Source organism: Lissotriton helveticus, chromosome 1_1, assembly GCF_964261635.1.
Source record: "Lissotriton helveticus chromosome 1_1, aLisHel1.1, whole genome shotgun sequence".
NCBI lineage: Eukaryota > Metazoa > Chordata > Amphibia > Caudata > Salamandridae > Lissotriton > Lissotriton helveticus.
In genome coordinates, this window is record NC_136057.1 from 2,145,872,534 (window position 1) to 2,145,892,583 (window position 20,050).

Genomic DNA, 20,050 nt, shown 5'->3' on the forward strand with positions numbered 1-20,050 from the left:
TGAAAATGTTTTTGAACAAGAGTTCAGGTGTCTGTAATCCAAAACTAGACGATATGTATTGTCAGGTTTGGAGACAGGAAGCAAAGGATTGTTCACTGAGGATGTCCAAGTTTCAATCCCCCTTGGTATTCAAGTTGATCTAAGATCTCCGTGACCTGTTTTTTAGCTTCTTGCTTAATTGGACACTGCCTTTGTGCAGTTGGTTGATTTTTTAACTAGATTTTGCGGTGAGGTGAGTCCTCATCCCATCATACATGATTTTTTTATAATGCTGGGGCCTGGGCAACTGCCCATTTCCTGGCATACGTGTATTTTAAATGTACTGGAAAACGGTTGGAGAAGGCTGGCATAATGATGTCTTTGCCTTGTGGGTACTCCCTGACAAATTCTGGTGGCCAGTCCTGTTCTGCTAGAAGTACATCATAACCCTTTGAAAGTCTCTCCCAAAGGAGTGCTTTCACTTTTCTAGGTATGTCTCCCTCCATCCGGAGTGTTATTTCATATAACTTTTGTGGAGAACTAACCCTAGTGTCTACAGTCTCAACTGTCATTCAAGTCCACTGTCTCCAGAAGTCCCTTCAGGTTCTGGCGAACTATTGTTACTTCTGCTGCACTGTCCAGCATTGTCTGAGCCCATTCTCCATTTTTGAGTTGTGTTCTCAGAATTCTCAGCATGTCTGATCTTCAGACCTGCTACCTTTTTCTTGGTGAATTGAGGTTTCTGTTTCTTTTTCTGAACTCCTTCTTTTTGATCTGACCATCCTCTTCTTTCGGATGTCTGTGACGATATCTGAAAGGTACGAGAGGAGCGTGTATCAGTATCTTGATATCTGTCAGGTTTTTTCAATGTATTCCTATTCCTGAGATTATACCTCCTTTCAGAGGGCTCCTTTTGAGGAGACCTACCTCGGGATTGAGAACTTTTCCCCTTTGGATGTTGTTTGTTATTTCCCACTTCTTTTTAGAAGATGTAATGTAGGATTTTGTTTAAAAGAGTCCTTTTCAGGAACTCCAGACAGTTGTTATTTAACTGTGTAATTCTATTTATTCTTGTATTTGATTAAGTAGTTCCTCATCCGACATTGCTTCAATGTTAGGATGAGGCGTGTAGGCGGCTAAAATTGGCCATGTTGCTCTTGGTCTACCTAGTGGACCGAGCCTGGTAATGTGATTATAACGTTTTAGGGCACCTTTAAACCAGAGATTATGCTCCCGGTATGGAAGTGGAATTTCAATATCCTCGATAGGAATATATTCCTCAGGTGGTTCATCTTCTTTATAGAAGTGAAACATTTTTGTTACTGGATTTGATTCTGAGAATACTATCCATGAATAGAATACCTCTGTCTGAAAAGATTCATGTGCCTCTATCACGAAAACTGCTCTACCACCTCTTGGTGTTAGGCCATGTTTTATTGGGTTTAGAGTGATGGCTCTTCTTAAATTTTGAAGGATATTTATAACATAAGCAGGCAAAAAGAACAGGACAACCTAACCAGGGTCCAGCACAACCAAAACATTAGTCCAAGTCAAAGTAATATTGGTGCAGCACACTTCCCGTGCCCGTTGTCCCCAAGCACAAATCCGGTCAGAAAATTATGAACAAAAGGTGGGAGGCGCACCCATTAAGGAATTACACAAATGCTTTTAGTCCAAAAGTTTTTTTCTTCTTTATTTAGGTAATTTTACCCAATGCACATACACAGCCAACGCGTTTCGTTACTGGTCGTAACTACTTAGCTATCGCGGATATTATCCCTACCCACTCCAGACGTCTTATCTAGTATTATGAGTAACGGTCTCTGAGAAAAGCACATCTGAATTACTTCAATATCTAGCGTTAAATTAGTGCCTTACCAAACCGTTGGGCACAACGTAGTGGAGTTCCTATTTCCCTTATAGGCTCTGCGCATTGGAATAATATACACTATAGTTTTTGCATAGGACTGGGGTCAGTATGCCCCTATCGAGTATATTAAACTTAATTACTTTGTGTGCCAACTAACTCAGAGGTCACTAGAAACTTCTCGAATAAACAAGAAGGGAGTAGTTTCTGAAACCCGCATAAACATGAAAACTTTGTTTCCCTTAGAATCGGAACAGTCTCAGAATTGTGGAAACAATAGATAACAGTTTCACTCAATCAATCATGCATGCTTAGTTTCTTCAGAGTTACACAGAAATAGATAAGACGGGCTTTTCAATAAAAGGATTTATTGAACAGTCTTATTTCTCGTGCAAGAGATATGAGCTGTTCCAATCGCAAAACATTATGCGAAATATAATGCGTACAGCGTAAGCAGTAAGAAGAAATAATACTGCAATAGCATGGTCTTTTATCTATGACATATAATCATATATGGTAAACACCCATTATTCCGCAACTTTCTTCCCGCATACCATCACTCCGCATACTTTTTTTACGAAAGTACCATGACTCCGCAATGCCATTATAACACATGGCATTACATTTTATATGCTTTTACCACGCATACATTTACAACGAAATTCGTTGTAAATGCATGAATGGTAAAAGCATGTTTTTTTAATATGTTAGGATAAGGTAAGTATGGGTAAAGGGGTATATGTTTTGGGGTACTGAGGTATATGTTTTGGGTTTTTTGGGTATTTTAAGGGTTCAGATATAGTTTTGGGTTATGGGGTACAGGAGTATTTTTAGGGTTTAGGGATAGGTATGGGTTTTGGGGTACAGGGGTATTTTTAGGGTTCAGGGCTAGGTTTGGGTTTTGGGGTACAGGGGTATTTTTAGGGTTAAGGGATAGGTTTGGGTTTTGGGGTACAGGGGTATTTTTAGGGTTCAGGGCTAGGTTTGGGTTTTGGGGCACAGGGGTCTTTTAGGGTTCAGGGCTAGGTTTGGGTTTTGGGTTACCGTGATATTTTTAGGGTTCAAGGCTAGGTTTTGGGGTACAGGGGTATTTCTAGGGTCAGGATGGGTTAGTGTTTAAGGGTGCTGGAGTATTTTAAGGAGTAAGGGTGGGTTAGTATTTTGGGGTGCTGGTTTTTTTAAGGGGCTGGGGTGGGATTCGTTTTTAGGGTGAAAAGAGTAATTAAAAAAATATATTATATATATATATAATTTTTTTATAAAAGATATAAATAAAAAAAATATATATATATATACTTTTACAAAAAAAATATATATATATATATATTTATAGTTCGGTTTGCTTCTGTCAACAGACCCCATCTCTACAAGTGGCGCCTGGATTTCATACCGAACTGCAAGCTCTCTTACACGGAATTCCACAGGTGCCCCCTATTGCAGCCTCTGATGTAAGTCGGCGAGTTGCGAGGAAGAGTCGCAGGCAGGATCGGCATATTCTGCCCATTGATTGGAGTATCGCATCGCTGCATCTGTCATACGGCAGCGTATAGGTGGAGAGGTTCTTCAGGCATATTACGAGCACTCCCCAGTTGAAACCGCATAAACGACCTACAGGCGGTTTATTGAGTGCACTGCATTAAGTCTTCTGGCTTTGTGGTCAACCAACATGTCTGCGGAGGCTTTCCGTGTTAGGGAGGCGGAGGCGGAGCAACTATTTGAAAAGATTTCCCTCACAAGAGAAACACCGCAGATGTCCCGGCTGGGACGGAGGTAAATGATGATGGCGGCATTAAGACGCTGTACCGGAACCTAGAAAAGCAGAAACGTTTAGAAGTTACTAAGTGTTGGGAGCACTATTCATTATCTAAATATGCAGACGCTGGTCGAGTTCCTAGAGGACTACGCATTATGCTCGCGCCGAGATTTGACCGTCCTAATCCCCTGATGCTTAAAGAATGGGGTCAACTTAATTTGGCGGCATCAATGAATCTCGTCCACTTACTCATCAAGTATGCAGCGATCGACCGGGCTGAAATCCTCACTAATATTGAGAAATTGAACAATGACATCGCCAAAATTAAAGAAATGGATATAATCAAAAATCTCAGGGAGGCGATGGAAGACAGGCTCAAGACACATGAGGAAAAATAAAAGCAAGAAAGGTCAGTAAATTTGCGCGCGATCAGGCTGACTCTGTCCATGGACACATTTTCACCTTTGCCCGCAAGTATAGCGTGGCCAAGCGTCAGCAATATAGTAGCAAAATCAAGAAGCAGGCTGTACCTGTAACAACACAGATTGCACATGGGGAAAATGCTGAAACAGATGAGGAAGCAGCAAGCGGGGATACCATATCTGTGTCGAGTGGTTCAAGTGACGACCCAGACAGGAACCTGCAAGAAGCACTATCCTCAACCTGGAAGAGGAAGTTGATTTTTTAGTGGCGGAAAGACTAATGACATTGCGCCCACGCCTAAACAGCCAAAATCAAACAGTAAAAGTAAAAACCAAAAAAGACGAGAACGGAGAAAACAGGCCAAACAAAAACGCGCAATCAAAGAAAACAAAAGCGCCATGGCAACGAAGGAAATAAGCAACAACAAATCCGTCATTAATCTATCCAGCGTCATCCTGAGCAGAGCGGAAGAACAATTGCTCGCTTTAGGGATCAATTTCTGTCCGGCGCAATCATTTGATTATGCGGCAACCCGCATTGATGTTTACCGTTTCATTAGAAAAATGAAGCTACGAAAATTCTTCGCCACACAAAGGTTAAAATCTGACGCAGACAAGTCCCCACCCGATGAATCTAGCACCCCGGACGGAGTGCCAGAGGTAAGAGCTGCTGATGTATCCACCTTTCTAACTCTAAATGACTTATGCCAAGCTACTGACTCTCAACCGATGGGTCAGGACAATGATGAGAATACCCAAACTAGACTATCTAAAATCAATATTATCCAAAAGGGAGCAGGCATCACACCGTTCAAAAATAAGTCTAAATTCATCCCTTTGATGGTAAAAGATGCCATAGATACTTTCCAAGACTGCATAGTTAATGAGATCAAGCAGCTGTATACTAAGTCATGCTAGCGCAATAGAAAATATTATGATCACAAACAGACTGATTACATTGCCTTAATGAAGAAGCTCAGTACTAACCCTGACATTGTTGTGAAAACGGCAGGTAAGGGTGGCAATTTAGTAATCTGGGCCAAGAATGACTATGTAACAGAAGCTTTAAGACAGCTGCAGGATGTCTCTTGTTATATTAAATCTAACAATAAAGAATATACTAATGCTAAAGTCACCCTGTAAAAACTTTTGGGTAAATACCGGCGAGAGGGACTGATTTCCGGAGAGGAATACAAATTTATGAATAAAGAATTTCCAGTCCTCCCGGTTTTTTACCTGATACCCAAAATACACAAAGTAACTTTGCCCACTCCTGGAAGACCGATCATCTAGGCTATCTACAGCGCTGGAGAAAATGTAGGTCGTTATATTGACTACTTTCTGCAAGATCTGGTCACCAAGTTGCCCAGCTACGTGCGTGACACCAGTGACTTTCTTCTTAAAATCATGGATTTAGAATGGCAAGAAGATATGTTACTCATCACGCTGGACGTAGAATCCCTTTATACGAGTATTGGACACAAAGAGGGACTAAGGGCTACTAAGCATTTTTTGGGCAAAAGATCTGCTGACTTATATGAACATAACAAAGTCATTCTTGATTTAATGAATTGGTGCCTTAACAACAATTATTTTGCTTTCGGTAAGGACCTGTGGAGACAGCTTCGAGGCGTGGCAATGGGATCCTGCTTCTCCCCCAGCTACGCGTGCTTGCACGTAGGCTGGTGGGAGGAGCAGGTTCTCAGCGTCACACATGAGGTGTGGGTCAGAGAGAAGATTGTCAAATATCTTAGATACATTGACGACATTTCCACTTTACATCTTACATTAGCCCTAAACAGATAGAATTTTTGGACGTCAAAATCTACGTGAATGCCAATAGATTAGAATCAACTTTGTATCGCAAACCCACATCAGGCAACACTACACTACATGCCTCAAGTCTCCACCCAAGGCATACAGTATGCAGTATCCCGTATGGAGAAATCCTAAGGATTAAACGAATTTGCAGTTCTCCTGCAGATTTCGAAGGGTGTATCATTGACCTTAGGGCCCGTCTCAAAGAACGAGGCTACTTAGACCGTACTTTCAACCAAGCTTTGGCTAAAGCAAGGTTAAGAAGCAGAGATAGTCTATTGCCAAGACTGAGCTCAGATTCTGACAATACTGATTCCCTTGCTTGTCCAGATCTAGAAAGTAACACGTGCCCTAGATTCATCACTGCTTATAGCAGTGAAGAGAACGCCATCCAAAAGATTATTCAAAAAAACTGGCCGATAGTTCTTACCGACAATATCCTGAACTCTACTTTGCCCTGAAAACCTCTAGTCACTTTTCGTAGGGCCAGAAATATGGGGGCTTCTCTGGATGTCAGTAGACCCGAGCTGAAACAAAAGGGCACAAGTCTGGATTTCGCAAATGCACACATTGCAGGGCGTGCAAATTCGGTGCGAATAGAACACATTATCGCACACCCTTTTGCACGACAGATATTCCCATCAAGGGCAGCCATGATTGCAAAACTGACTTCGCAGTTTATGTTCTGACGTGCACCTGTGGACTAAACTACATCGGCAGTACTAAAGCCCAGGTCACATCAGAATTCTCCAACACCTCAGGGCAATACTACATAATGATCCCGCATTTTTTACAAAGTCTTTCACTCGATCTTTGGGCAGCCCAACTCTGCTGGCGTGCATAACGCCCCTTGGACTCGGCTGGAGGTTTGAGGCCTTAGAACCTGGCAGCGTCAGCCCCCGGTGCCACAGGAACCCCAGGGATCCAGGCATGGATCCAGATCGGCATCAGTCGACCTTATGATACCTCCTCTGGCATTGAATCCACTGATGACTCCTCTGCCCCCTCCAACCCTGGTTGTGTCCCCAGCCAGCGTCAACCCCGGACTCCACTCTGACCTGGACATGGAGCCGGGCCAACGTCGACCGATGCAGGATTAGGTGCCGAGCTGTACTTTTGTACCATTGTTCTATCCTGGCGTTCCTTTTCGACCTGAGTGGCAGCCAGAAGAGGACAAGGAGGACTGGGAGGGGTCTGGTGACCCTTTAGGGAGCCTCACACTCAGTGGTGTTGCGTAGGGCGGCTGAGGCCTTGAACCTTGAGCTTCCTACAGTGGCAGTCAGGACCAACCTCCTGACCGAGGTGCTTCAACCGGCAGCGGCCTCTTCGGAGCCCCTGCTGCCGTTCAATGAGGCCCTTACTGACATCCTTCTGGGCACATGGTCCAAGCCCAGCATAGGGCCTCGTGTGGATAGGATGATTGCCCGACGCCCCTGCCCGGCCCTGGGAGACCCACTTTTTCTCTCCTAACACCCTACCCTTGAGCGCTTGGTGGTCCAAGCCTCTACTTCTAAGGTTGCATTCCTTACTGCTCCCCCAGATAGGGAATACAAAAAGCTAGATCATATTGGGAAGAAGATGTTTCCTTCCGCCATTTTGGGATTGCGGTCAGTGAACACTGCATGTCCTTTGGGCCATTATTCCCACTCTGTGTGGGATATGGTTGCCAGGTGCTGCCACAGTGTCTGGAGGATGCCCGGGTCACTCTCTCCCGTGCTGTCACTGAGGACAGATATCAAGCAAAGTTCGCCATTAGGTGTGGGCTGGACACCACCGACTCACTAGGCAGAACTATTTCAATGCCGGTTGCCCGCGACGCTACGCCTGGCTGAGGTCCACTGGCTTTTCTGGTGATGTCCAATTGACTCTTTTGGACATGCCCTTTGATGGCCGTCGCTTGTTTGGCGACAAAGCGGCCAGGTCCTTGGGCCTCGATACCACTTCTCACCCAGTGCAGTCTGCTTTTTGCCCCTTTCGTGGCTACAGAACAGGTGCCCCACCACTTTCTGCCCAGAGCCAGAGGCCTGCACAACTGTTCAGCCTCTGCGAGGCCGGGGACTTGGGACCCAGGGTCGTGGGTCGGGGGGCCAGCGGGCGCGCCAGTCCACCAGTGTCCCCTCCGCAGCAGCCTCCAAACCCTCCTAGTCTGAACTTTCAGGGCCACCCGTTGCCAGTGGGCAACAGAATCCGCCATCACCTTCCCCACTGGCAAACCATCACGTCAGACAGGTGAGTTTCGCAGATAGTCCGAAGGGGCTACTCCTTCCTCTTTGAGACTACCCCTCCATCTATACCACCACAATTCCATTGCATGTTGGAGGATCACTTTGCCCTTCTCAATCAGCAAGTTACAGCTCTCTTGGCCAAGGATGCTATTGAGCGAGTTCCTGCCCCAGAAGTAAGTCATGGCTGTTATTACCTCTACTTTCTGGTGCCCAAGAAGGACAAAGACCTGTGACCTATCTTGGATCTCAGGAACATTAACGCTTCCTCCGGAAGGAAAACTTCAAAATGTTGACATTGGCTCAGGTCCTGTCTGCACTCGACCCTGGAGACTGGATGGTGGCATTGGACTTGCAGGACGCTTATTTCCACATCCCCTCGGGTGTTCACGAAAGTGATGGCGGTGGTCGCTCATCTGCGCAGATCAGGGGTTCCAGTCTTCTCCTATCTTGACGACTGGCTATTGAAGGCGAGTTCACCCCAGGTTGTCGTTTCCCACCACCAGACTAAGGCGGACCTTCTGCATTCGCTGGGGTTCACTATCAATGTGCTGAAGTCACACCTGATTCCGTCTCAGGAACTCCTTTTCATCGGAGCGGTTCTGGACACAGCGCAGTTCGGGTCTATCCTCCCGAGCAGCGAGTCTGGGATATTCGGGCTATGATACTGATGCTTCAGCCTCTATCCCGGGTTTCAGTCAGAATGACCCTGAGGCTGCTGGGCCTCATGGCCTCCTGCATCCTGCTGGTGGATCATGCCAGGTGGCATATGCGGACTCTGCAGTGTGACCTGAAGTTTCAGTGGGCACAGCATCAGGGGAATCTTTCCAATTGTGTCCAGTTAGTGGAGTGCACTGCACACCAATTGCAGTGGTGGCTAACAAACCGGGATTGGGTCACCAGCAGATCCCTCTCCTTTCCCCCACCGGAGTTCACATTGGTGACAGATGCATAGACTCTGGGCTGGGGTGGCCACATGGCAGAGTCCAGGCTCCACATTAAACTTCTAGAGCTCCGGGCGATTCGTCTTGCACTGAAGGCATTCCTTCCCTCTGCCCGGGGAAGAGTAGTGCAGGTGTTCACGGACAACACCACCGCAATGTGGTAATGCAACAAACAGGGAGGAGTGGGGTCGTGGACCCTATGGCAAGAGGCTCTCCGCCTTTGGACATGGCTGGAACATCAGGGCATATCTCTGGTGGTGCACAACTGGCAGGTTCACTAAACACCAGGGCGGACGAACTCAGTCGCAGGTGCATGATGGATCACAAATTATGTCTGCGCTCGGAGGTGGTGCAAGGTCTCTTTAAGCAGTGGGGAGAGCATTGGTTACATCTATTCACCAAGGAAGAGGACACACAATATCAGCAGTTTTGCGCGTTGGAATTTCCAAGGCGGCACTCGCTCAGCGACGCTTTTCGTCACGAGTGAAGTTGTGGTCTTCTATATGCCTTTCCACCTTTACCACTTCTACGCGGAGTGCTGAAGAAGATCAAACACGACCGGGCCCAAGTCATTCTTGTGGCTCTTGATTTGGCATGAAAAGTCTGGTATTTCGAGCTTTTACACATGGCCATCGATCCTCTGATCAGACTGCCTTTCCGGAAGGATCTTCTGCCGCAGCAGTAGGGAATGGTCCTCCATCTGAACCAGTCCAGCCTCCACCTCCTTGTGTAGAGATTTAGCGGCGACAGTTGACAGCTTTCGAAATTCCTCCCGAAGACTGTAATGTTATTTTGGCAGCCAGGCGTCCTTCCACTAAAACGGTATACGCCTGTAGATGGAACACATTTGGAGCATGTTGCACAGCAAAGGCTGTGGATCCCTTTTCTGCCCCTCTTTCAGAGGTTCTCCTCTTCCTTCTTTCTTTTAGCCCAGCAGGTCTCTGCTCTGGGCACTCATAAAGGCTATCTTTTGGCCTTCCTGATCAGCCTTCTCTTTTCAAGTCCTCTATTGTAAATAGATTTCTTAAGGGCATTACTCACATCTTTCCTCCTATTCCTTTTGTACTGCCCCAGTGGGACTTGAACTTGGTCTTTACGTACTTATGTGCGCTCCTTTCGAGCCACTACATAATTGTCCTCTCACCCTCTTGACTTTAAAAACTGCTTTTCTGGTTGCCATCACCTCTGCTCGCAGTATGAGTGAGTTTCAGACTCTGTCTTCTAAGCCTCCTTTCCTTGCTGTTCGTCCGGACAAGGTTGTCCTTCGAACTAGGCCTTCTTTTCTCCTCAAAGTGGTTACCTCTTTCTACATGGGACAGACCATCACTTTGCCCACCTTCTTCCTACCCCCGCATCCTTCAAAAGAGGAGGAGGAACTCCACCGCCTGGATCCAAAATGTGCGCTATCTTTCTATCTGGATCGCACGAAACAATTCCGGGTGGATGACCAGCTCTTTGTTGGCTATGTGGGCACCACAAATGGACCATCTCTCGGTGGGTTGTTCTTTGCATTAAAATTTGTTATTCATCGGCAAAGAAGGAACCTCCGGTAGGACTGCGTACCCATTCTACCAGGGTGTCGGCAGCCATTACTGCTTTGGGATGTGGAGTCCCCCTCAAACACATCTGCCAGGCAGCCACGTGGGCATCCCTGCACACCTTCATGAAACACTACTGCCTGGACAGTCAGGTCCGGAGAGACAGCTTCTTTGGCCATTCAGTTCTGTAGGACTTTCTGGTATGAACTTAGTTCGCAGATCCAACTCTGGGGTTGGTATTGCTGGGGTATCTATTCTAAGGTAAGGCATCTATAACTGTCTCTTTCAGATGAACAAGTTACTTACCTTTGGTAACGATATATCTGTATGAGACATATATTAGTTATCGATTCCTTACTGCCCTACCAATCCTCCCCGTTCTGCGAACTGACTTCTAGGGTAAGGGACTCCCTTTCAGGGCCCTAGTTTTGTGCACCAGTGGTCAGTGTCTTAGATGGCTCTGTGCGTCTGGCGTGGAATGTCGTGTAAAGAACTTACGTCAGCGCGAGAGGGCGCGTCTAAGTAGATTTAGCAACATCATCCTGGTGAGCACGACGACGAATGCGGAGTCAACTGACGCCACCTATCGACACGTAGAGGTACTGCTATGAAAAATGTATCCGGATCCAGTCTGACGCCTGGGGGTTATTCTAAGGTAAGGATTCTATAACTAATAGATGTCTCTTACAGATATATTGTTACCGAAGGTAAGTAACTTGTTCATTTTCGGTTACATAACTGAACTCTAACACAGAAAGAACTCTGCAAAAAATGTATTCAATAGTCTGAAGACAAACCATATCATCTTGTGCCCAGAAAAAGTCCCTATTTGTTGGGACGAAATGTGTTGGCTGTGTCCCTGTTTCTACCTTAAAGTGAAAGGAAAGGAATAGGAATGAGCATTAAGAACATAGCATAGGCACTCAAATTACTGATGCATGCACTCATCCTTGTACTATTTCATCCATGCACTCACCACAGACTCATTCTTGCATTTCCCCACGAATCCACCCACAGCAAAAAAAAACAAAAAAAACCATCCACACCCACACGTCTCATGATGGTTTTTTGTTTTGAGGACTACATTTCTTTTGTAGCTCTGTCTGTACGTGGTCTCTTTTTTGGTATATTAGACCCAGTGTCAAATGTTTTCTGCAGATCCAAGGTATATTTAAGGTGCTTCTGCTTTTTGTGATTTCTCTAATTTGTAGGGCATTTTAGAGGTTGGCCCTAGTAGTGTGCACCTTATACTGAGAAACTGTACAGTGTGCGGTAATAACGAGCCATACCCTTTTTAGCTACACATGTTGAATGTCATCTATCGGTGTGTGCTGATTTGCTAAAACCCAACCCATACCTTTGCCCTAGAAGGGTATTCACGTGCCCATCTCTGGATCAGACCAATTATAGCAATGCAAAATTCGGGAAAGGCCATCCAGAGAATATGGGTCCAGACTGCTCTAACTGAGGTAAAGTCAGGAGCAGGTCAGAAATAACTGCAAAACGCGGAGAAACAAGGCAAGCTCGCGCGTGGAAGCAGATATTTCGATCGCCATGAAGGGACTCGCACTTATACCTCCCGCCCTAACAGGCCCCCACCCCGTTCTTGCACATTTTTCATTAAACATTCAACTGCATGGGATTTACCGGGGGCCGTAGTGCGCCCCCGCTCAAGATTATATCTCTGCTGTTACATACTCGACCTCCCTGTCAGAAGGGATTATCTGCCTTTAATCGCATCATATCTCGAGCTGGGAGGTTTTAGACGCGCTGACTCAGCAAAGAGGCGGATAAACCCCTTTATGTTTAAGGCAGGCACATATGGCGTCGAAGTTGTATTTCTGTGGGCGCTGCTCTGTGCTGAGGAGGATTGGACCTGGACGGGTTTCTTTGGGCAAACACCTGTCTGTCTGGAGAGGGAAGATGGCGCAGAAAACGGTGCTCGTCACGGGCTGCTCGTCGGGCATCGGCCTGGCCATCGCGGCGAAACTGGCACACGACGAGGAAAAGAGATTTAAAGGTATCTGACGGTTATGGTGCTCATTAAATATGTGTAACTTATTTTTTTATAAAGGGGGATGGGCTACAAAAAAAATCAGGCTTTGGTTTAATAAGAACGTGTCAGAAATGTTGGTAAAGAGAGCTGTGCACAATTCCTGGAGCCGGGTCGCCATCACCAGAGGTGCCAGGCTCAATGCCCACTACAAGAGTTACAGCTTTCTTCGAAAAAAGTGCGAGCGCCGCAACGGGCTTCTAGTTGAACCTCAAAACTTCGAATGCTGCTTTCCTATCGTGAATATATATTTTTTTCGAAAAGAGGCCTCGGATATTTTTTTCTAATGCATATAAAAATGGACGCGTTAAAACAAAGGGGATTATTTATTTAGAAGCCCCTCGCGCGTCGCGCAGCCAGCGCGTCACATTTATAATATGGGAAACGAGAGACGTACCGGCGGCGCGAAGGGCTTGTAATTAAACCCCAAAGTTCTTATTATAGAGGACTATAAAATGACCAAGGTCGGTAAAAAGATGTGTGCCACCATTTCCTCAGAGGCAGCGATGCATCATTCGCTGCTCTTTAAGTGCCACAGTGCTGTGTACTGCACTTTTTTAGGCTACTTTTGGTTCCCAGTTCAGCCCTGCCCAGATGAGGGTGAATTTGGCGGATCCCGTCTTCCAAACCCATGGGCTTTGGACATTAGCGATGGAACAGCAAGGTGTAAGGATGGGGGAGGCAGAGGGGGCAGGAGGAGTCGTGGTCCTGCGGGTTCTCCTGGACCTCAGACGCAGGGCTAGCTGGGTGCGAGGCAGGATGGCGGCCCTGGAGTACCTCTCGCAGGAACTCTGAGGGGATGTGAGTTTGAGATTCCAGGCAATCACTGTAGCTTACTTACCCAATTTAAAAAGATGATGCGACGATTGAGGAGGGTGAAATGAAAAAATAAATACACCCTTGCTTGGACTTCACAGTAGCCGAAGGTTACAGCACAGCACGGAATAAACAAGAGCTTGCTGTTGGCTGGCCTTGAATGCACGCTGTCCACCTTAACGGGTATAGCATGTGGTGCCCCAGCTGGCGCTGCCACCTGCAACTCAAAACATATCACCCGAGCCTGCACTAACCCTACCATTAAACTGGCTGGTAAACTCTGAGAACATCTGCCTACATAGAAAACAGAATTGGGCTGTGCTACAAGATATTCTAGTTAGTGTAGTGTGTGCCATAAGGCTCCGCTCAGCTCGCGAATTCTGAATTGGGCCTTATTTGATGTCTTTTTGTCCCAGGATTTGGGTCTTCCTGTCCCAGTGTGTAAGATATTGTCTTAATGTGTTAGCATTGGTGTTCATGTCTTTAGCTCCCAGTCTAAAGCCAAAATGTACGCATGGGCAGTTACTTGACATTAGAAATGTGTACTGAAGGGTAACTCTAGAGTTATTTGTCCCAGAGTCACTGTGTTTCCTGAACCCACTTCCCGGAGTATGTTTTACATTAAGACTGCGAGCGAATAAGTTGTTAGTAAAAAGCATTGTGAATGCCCAGCAATCGGGGTTGTTACTGAAAGTGCCTCTTCTGTCAGTGGTGAGTCTAGGCACTCAAATTACTGATGCATGCACTCATCCTTGTACTATTTCATCCATGCACTCACCACAGACTCATTCTTGCATTACCCCACAAATCCACCCACAGTAAAAAAAAAAAAAAACACACACACAGACACCCATCCACCAAACGTGCAAAGTAAATTAAATGACTAAAAGTACAAAAAAGCAATACATATTGCGGCCTGAATGAGGCAGTAATAAGAACAAGTAAAGAAAAGAAATGAAACATACCAGACGGCAATCTTAGAATAGTAATGTGCATTGTGTGTACAAGATTTATTAATAAACAACCCTTAAACACCTATTGGCTCTAACATATGCCTTTCACAATAAATAATCAGGACTACTGCATTTGGAATACATTTTCATAATAAACAGACAAGGCCAACGTCATTGACATACCTTTTACCAATCAGGCATTTATCACCCCAACCACAATTACAGTTGGCAAAACAATACAAAACGTTGAACAGGACTAGCACAGCGCAAATCTTCTACCCCTAGGGTTTGTCAATATCAAACCCGTGCCTAATACCCTAGTTTATGGGATTCCGTCTGATGAAATACCCTCATGTAGACATTAGAACAGTGTAGTACGACTCCACACATGAAGGCCTATTGCCTTCAACATATATCTCAGAGTACATAAGTACATTTAATAATAAACTGATTAGCCTTGATCACCGACTTGTCACTATAACCAACTCAGATCGTGCTTCAACACCCTGCGTATGCTTCGCAAGATCTTCCACTGGATCCCGACCGAGACCAGGAAGACTGTCACCCAGGCACTCGTCACCAGCCGACTGGACTACGGAAACGCCCTCTACGCCGGAACCACAGCCAAGCTACAGAAAAGACTCCAGCGCATCCAGAACGCCTCCGCCCGACTCATCCTGGATGTCCCCCGACGCAGCCACATCTCCAGCCACCTGAGGAACCTGCACTGGCTCCCCGTCGACAAGAGGATCACGTTCCGGCTCCTCACCCACGCACACAAGTCTCTCCACGACCTGGGCCCCAAGTACCTCAATGACCGCCTGACCTTCTACACGCCCACCCGCCAGCTACGGTCCATCAGCCTCGCACTCGCAGCCGTACCACGCATCCGAAGAGCCACCGCCGGAGGAAGATCCTTCTCTTACCTGACTGCCAAGACTTGGAACTCCCTCCCCATCCACCTTTGGCTGACCCAGGACCATCTCGCCTTCAGGAAACAACTCAAGACCTGGCTGTTCGAGCAGTAGCATACCCCTCCCCCCAAGCGCCTTGAGACCCTCCCAGGTGAGTAGTGCGCTATACAAATGGCATGATTGATTGATTGATTGATTGATCTACTGTATTGAGCATTCCCATGATGCAAAACGTGTGACCTAAGCACTCTTTTCAGAGGAAGCATCACCCACACCGTGTACTCAGGTCTGCAGCACTGCAACTGGCTCGGACCCCAAGATACCTTCGGGCACGAATCGGGGGTCGTTCCTTCCAGGTGCAAGCGGCAGAATTGTGGAACAATCTACCAGTGGATCTGAGGTTGACTCAGAATCTCCTGGCGCTCAGGAAATCTTTAAAAACTCGATTGTTTCAGCTGTAAACTCCAGAGCTTGGCTTCGCCACCTGGCTTAGCCTTCATCCTGCTTCAGTGCCGGGAAACGCAATTGAGTAGCTGTGCGCTCTACAAATAATTATTTAACATAACATAACATGCATGCACCTGACCAATCAAAAGCTTGTAGAGAGGAAGATCAACATGAGGGTGGAGCCTAAAGCCCTCTCTCAGAAATGCTTCTTAAAACTCTCTTTTGTGTCTACAGTCCGGAGGGAGCTGTTCTGTCAAGCCAGACCTAATAAAAAGGGCCAGCTATATGAACTGAAAGTCAGTATGAAAGAGATGAGACCGATGAATGGGGATATTTTAGGTCTATGGGTGGCAAAGAAGTAAGAAAGACTATATCCATCATATAGTCTATCTCATTGTGAGGCTACATAATACTTTTAGAAAAATCAGTGTCAGAGAGCGGTACACTTCCAACTGCTGAATGAGCTACAATATTCACCCAGATATTTAAATCTTTAGAGATGCTCACCTCTGAACAAGCTTCTGTAAGGAGTGAAACTAAATCTTGGTGGCTTGTTACGTAGATTGCATTGGTAATGTGTTCATGTAGATAGAAACAGCTAAACTAAGTATTTTTGTGTTCTTTTTATGGCCATCGCATGGTCAACATATGACATCAAATGAGGAAAAAAGTTTACGTTATTTCCTTTACAAAACAAATGGTGCTGAATATATAGGAGCTATAAGAACAGGGCTTTAAGTGGGATGAAAAAACTGGGGGGTCTCCCATAGGGGTGTGGCCGATGTAATTAAGGGCGTGGATGAAAACACCAGCTACAAATCTGCACTTACTAGGGTGCTGCCCCACTAGTATTTTGCTGCTTCTGTCCATGCTCATAGAGGGGCTGCACTGATGAGATGAGGCAGAGCACAAAGAAAAGGGTGGCAGGCCTTGGAGTTAAACAGGCCAGGCTAGGGCTAGGCAGTTACACACAGGAACTCTGGGGTGGAGGGGCTCAGAGGGCTGGCAGGGGGGAGATAGGTACAACAGAGAGGCTGCAGTGGGGAACGGGGCACATATATAAACTTCAGTAGGGTGTAAGGCAGAAAAAGCTGATACTGGCTAAAGGCCCCTCCTGCTCACCGTTGCACTCAGCAGCAGCCTCCGAAGTGCACAGACCCCGCCTGACTGGTGGAATACGCGGAACAACCAGCAGCTATTGCAGAGGGATCACAGATTAATTTGGAAGGGCCTTGAACGCCCGCCGTGGATTGGCCAGACCAGGGCCAGACAGCAGGCTACCGCGAACATCGCTCTCACACTTGCTCCGTCTGCCTGAACCTAGATTAGCAGCATGCCCGGTCTCCACTGTTTGAGCTACATACAGGGTCCTATGCTATTTTTTGATAAGTAGGTAGAACAGCTTTGAACTAAAATATGCATCATTTATAAAGCACACTCTCAAACTGTCCGCTTTAGCAATAGCAGTAAACAACATTAAGCGCAGAAGAGCCATAGATCCATATGCACCCCTGAATGTATTCCCTTTTCAAACAAGCATTTGCAATGCAATAGGTCTCGCATTAGGAAAGTGTGAGCTATTGGTATTGTAAATGACAATTTTTTTTAAATATGTGTTGGCTTTGCAAATATATAAATTAATAGCATTGTTATTCACAAAACCAATAGCTTACACTTTCCTAATGCGAGTCCTATTGGCTATGGCAATGCTTGTTGGTAGCAAGCAAGGACAGTGCTGTTGTGGTGCTGAGTGATGCTGTTGTTGTTGGGCTGAGTGATGTGGTGGTGTATTAGAGTGATGTGGTGGTGTGCCAGAGTGATGTGGTGGTGTCCCAGAGTGATGTGGTGGTGTCCCAGAGTGATGTGGTGGTGTACCGTGAGTGATGTGGTGGTGTACCGTGAGTGATGTGGTGGTGTCCCGTGAGTGATGTGGTGGTGTTCCGTGAGTGATGTGGCGGTGTCCCGTGAGTGATGTGGTGGTGTCTCGTGAGTGATGTGGTGGTGTCCCGTGAGTGATGTGGTGGTGTCCCGTGAGTGATGTGGTGGTGTCCCGTGAGTGATGCGGTGGTGTTCCGTGAGTGAAAGGCCGTCTGGCGAGGGCTTCTGGGAGCTGCGACAGGCGGTGAAAACCTCAACAGCTTCCACACACTAAGGAGACGCATGACCGCACTCCCAGAAATCTGCCTTCTTATTGAAACGTCACTACATTACTCAGTGCTTTTTAAAGGTGAATACACTTAAAACAAGTCCCCTCTGTACGCACCAGCATTGCATTGCTTCACCGCCCGGCCGTCTCAGCTACACAGGATTGGTGACATCACCTACACCGGAGCAGCGGCCAATGGCGCGCTAGCAGGGCGGAGTCTCGGAGGCGGCCGAAGGGCAGGGGCTACGAATCCTGCGCAGCCGCTGTCCTGCCCCGCCCGTGCACCACAGCCGCCGTTCCCGCAGCACACCGCAGGTCCTGCTGGAGCACTTTTCAGCCTGTTCCTGGTCTGGAGCCCCTGGCCACGTCGCCCCCGCCCGCCCATCCATCGGAAGCCGAGGACCCGATGACTGTCCCCAACAGCAGCGGTGAGGAGCGTGTGTGTGTGCGTGTATGTGCCTGCGCGCGTGTGTGTGCCTGCTCGTGTGTGTGTGCCTGCGCGTGCGTGCGTGTGTGTGCCTGCGTGTGTGCCTGCCTGCGTGTGTCTGCATGTGTGTGTGTGTGTGTGTGCGTGTGCATGTGTGTATGTGTGTGTTTGCACACCTCAGGGAATCTGTGGCAGGAGATGGGCACGGCGCCGGCCTGGACGTGCGCGTCCACAGACACCAATCGCCGCGCGTGCCCGACCCCTGTCTCAGATTCCCAGGAGACGGGCGACAATAGTTGTCGAGCTGGACGCAATGCTTTGCATTGCTTTTCTCCAGCTCGACCTAAAAAGGGGAGGAGGATGGGGTGTTGAAGGGTTAGAATCTCCAGGGGCGTACCCGAGATGTATGCATATGTAGCCAAGGTGTCCCAGAGTGTTTCATAGTCGAGACATGCTAAGATGTACCATAATAATCATCTCTGTAACTTACATAAATGTTTATACCGGTCGGATGAACTGCCAGGTCACGTCCATAACGTCTATATGTGTGTCCACCACACAAGGTGTATTCACCTGAAGAGATCAACAATTCAGACACATTTGTAAGAGGCCTAAGTCTGTCAGGCAATCACTAACCAGCAGTGCTTTTCATACAGCTCAACTGTCACTCAACTCTCCTTTACAGAGGCAGAACTTCCTTCGTGCGCATAAATGGCTTGTGTTTGCTCCGGAATCAATCGCTGTTTCCCTAATCGGAGAAACGCCAGTTAAATGGCTGATTCCCAACAAATGGTCATGCCTTTCCTTTCTCATATCCCCTCTTTACTCACTTAATTAAGTCCTTAGTATTCCGCTGTAATTTACATTTCTTCGCACCGCCACTCCGTCAGCGTGTAACAGAGTCTCTCCGGCTGTCCTACCGATTTGAATCAAACAGATAGACGTCACGTCAAGAAGTCCGACGGCAAAAGCAGACTGACTAATTCTTCTGTGACTAGAACGTGTACCCTTACCCGCGTCCAGTGATCATCATGCAAATACAAATATAGATGAAACTAGCTCTTCCCATCCCAGTATATAGAAGTACGAATGTTATAAAGTATATGTAAGTGTTTACATATATACTTCTATATTATTGTAAATGGGATGGAAAACAAAAGATGTTTAACATATTATAAATAACGGGGAACAACTAACCCCTAAAACAAGTCCCCTCTGTACGCACCAGCATTGCATTGCTTCACCGCCCGGCCGTCTCAGCTACACAGGATCGGTGACATCACCAACAACGGAGCAGTGGCCAATGGCGCGCTAGCAGGGCGGAGTCTCGGAGGCGGCCGAAGGGCAGGGGCTACGAATCCTGCGCAGCCGCCCTCCTGCCCCACCCGTGCACCGCAGCCGCCGTTCCCGCAGCACACCGCAGGTCCCGTCGGAGCACTTTTCAGCCTGTCCCTGGTCTGGAGCCCCTGGCCACGTCGCCCCCGCCCGCCCATCCATCGGGAGCCGAGGACCCGGCGACTGTCCCCAACAGCAGCGGTGAGGAGCGTGTGTGTGTGCGTGTGTGTGCCTGCTCGCGTTTGTGTGCCTGCTCGCGTGTGTGTGCCTGCTCACGTGTGTGTGTGTGTGTGCCTGCGTGTGTGCCTGCCTGCGTGTGTGTGCATGTGTGCCTGCCTGCGTGTGTGTATGTGTGTGTTTGCGCGCCTCAGGGAATCTAAAGCAGGGGATGTGCACGGCGCTGGCCTGGACGTGCG

At 47.3% G+C, this 20,050-nt stretch overlaps 1 protein-coding gene across 5 annotated transcripts in view; it reads left to right on the top strand.

Annotated features, from left to right (window-relative positions):
- Window positions 1-20,050, top strand: part of LOC144776709 (retinol dehydrogenase 8-like) — a 234,220-nt gene that overhangs the window by 103,755 nt on the left and 110,415 nt on the right. The window contains exon 1 of one of the 5 annotated variants that reach the window (XM_078659279.1): window positions 12,341-12,563. The exons of the other annotated variants lie outside the window; for them this stretch is intronic. Coding sequence (XP_078515405.1) covers window positions 12,365-12,563 — 199 coding nt within the window. The 5' untranslated portion in view covers window positions 12,341-12,364. Of the gene's footprint in view, window positions 1-12,340; window positions 12,564-20,050 lie in introns of those variants that run through there. 5 annotated transcript variants of the gene reach the window in all.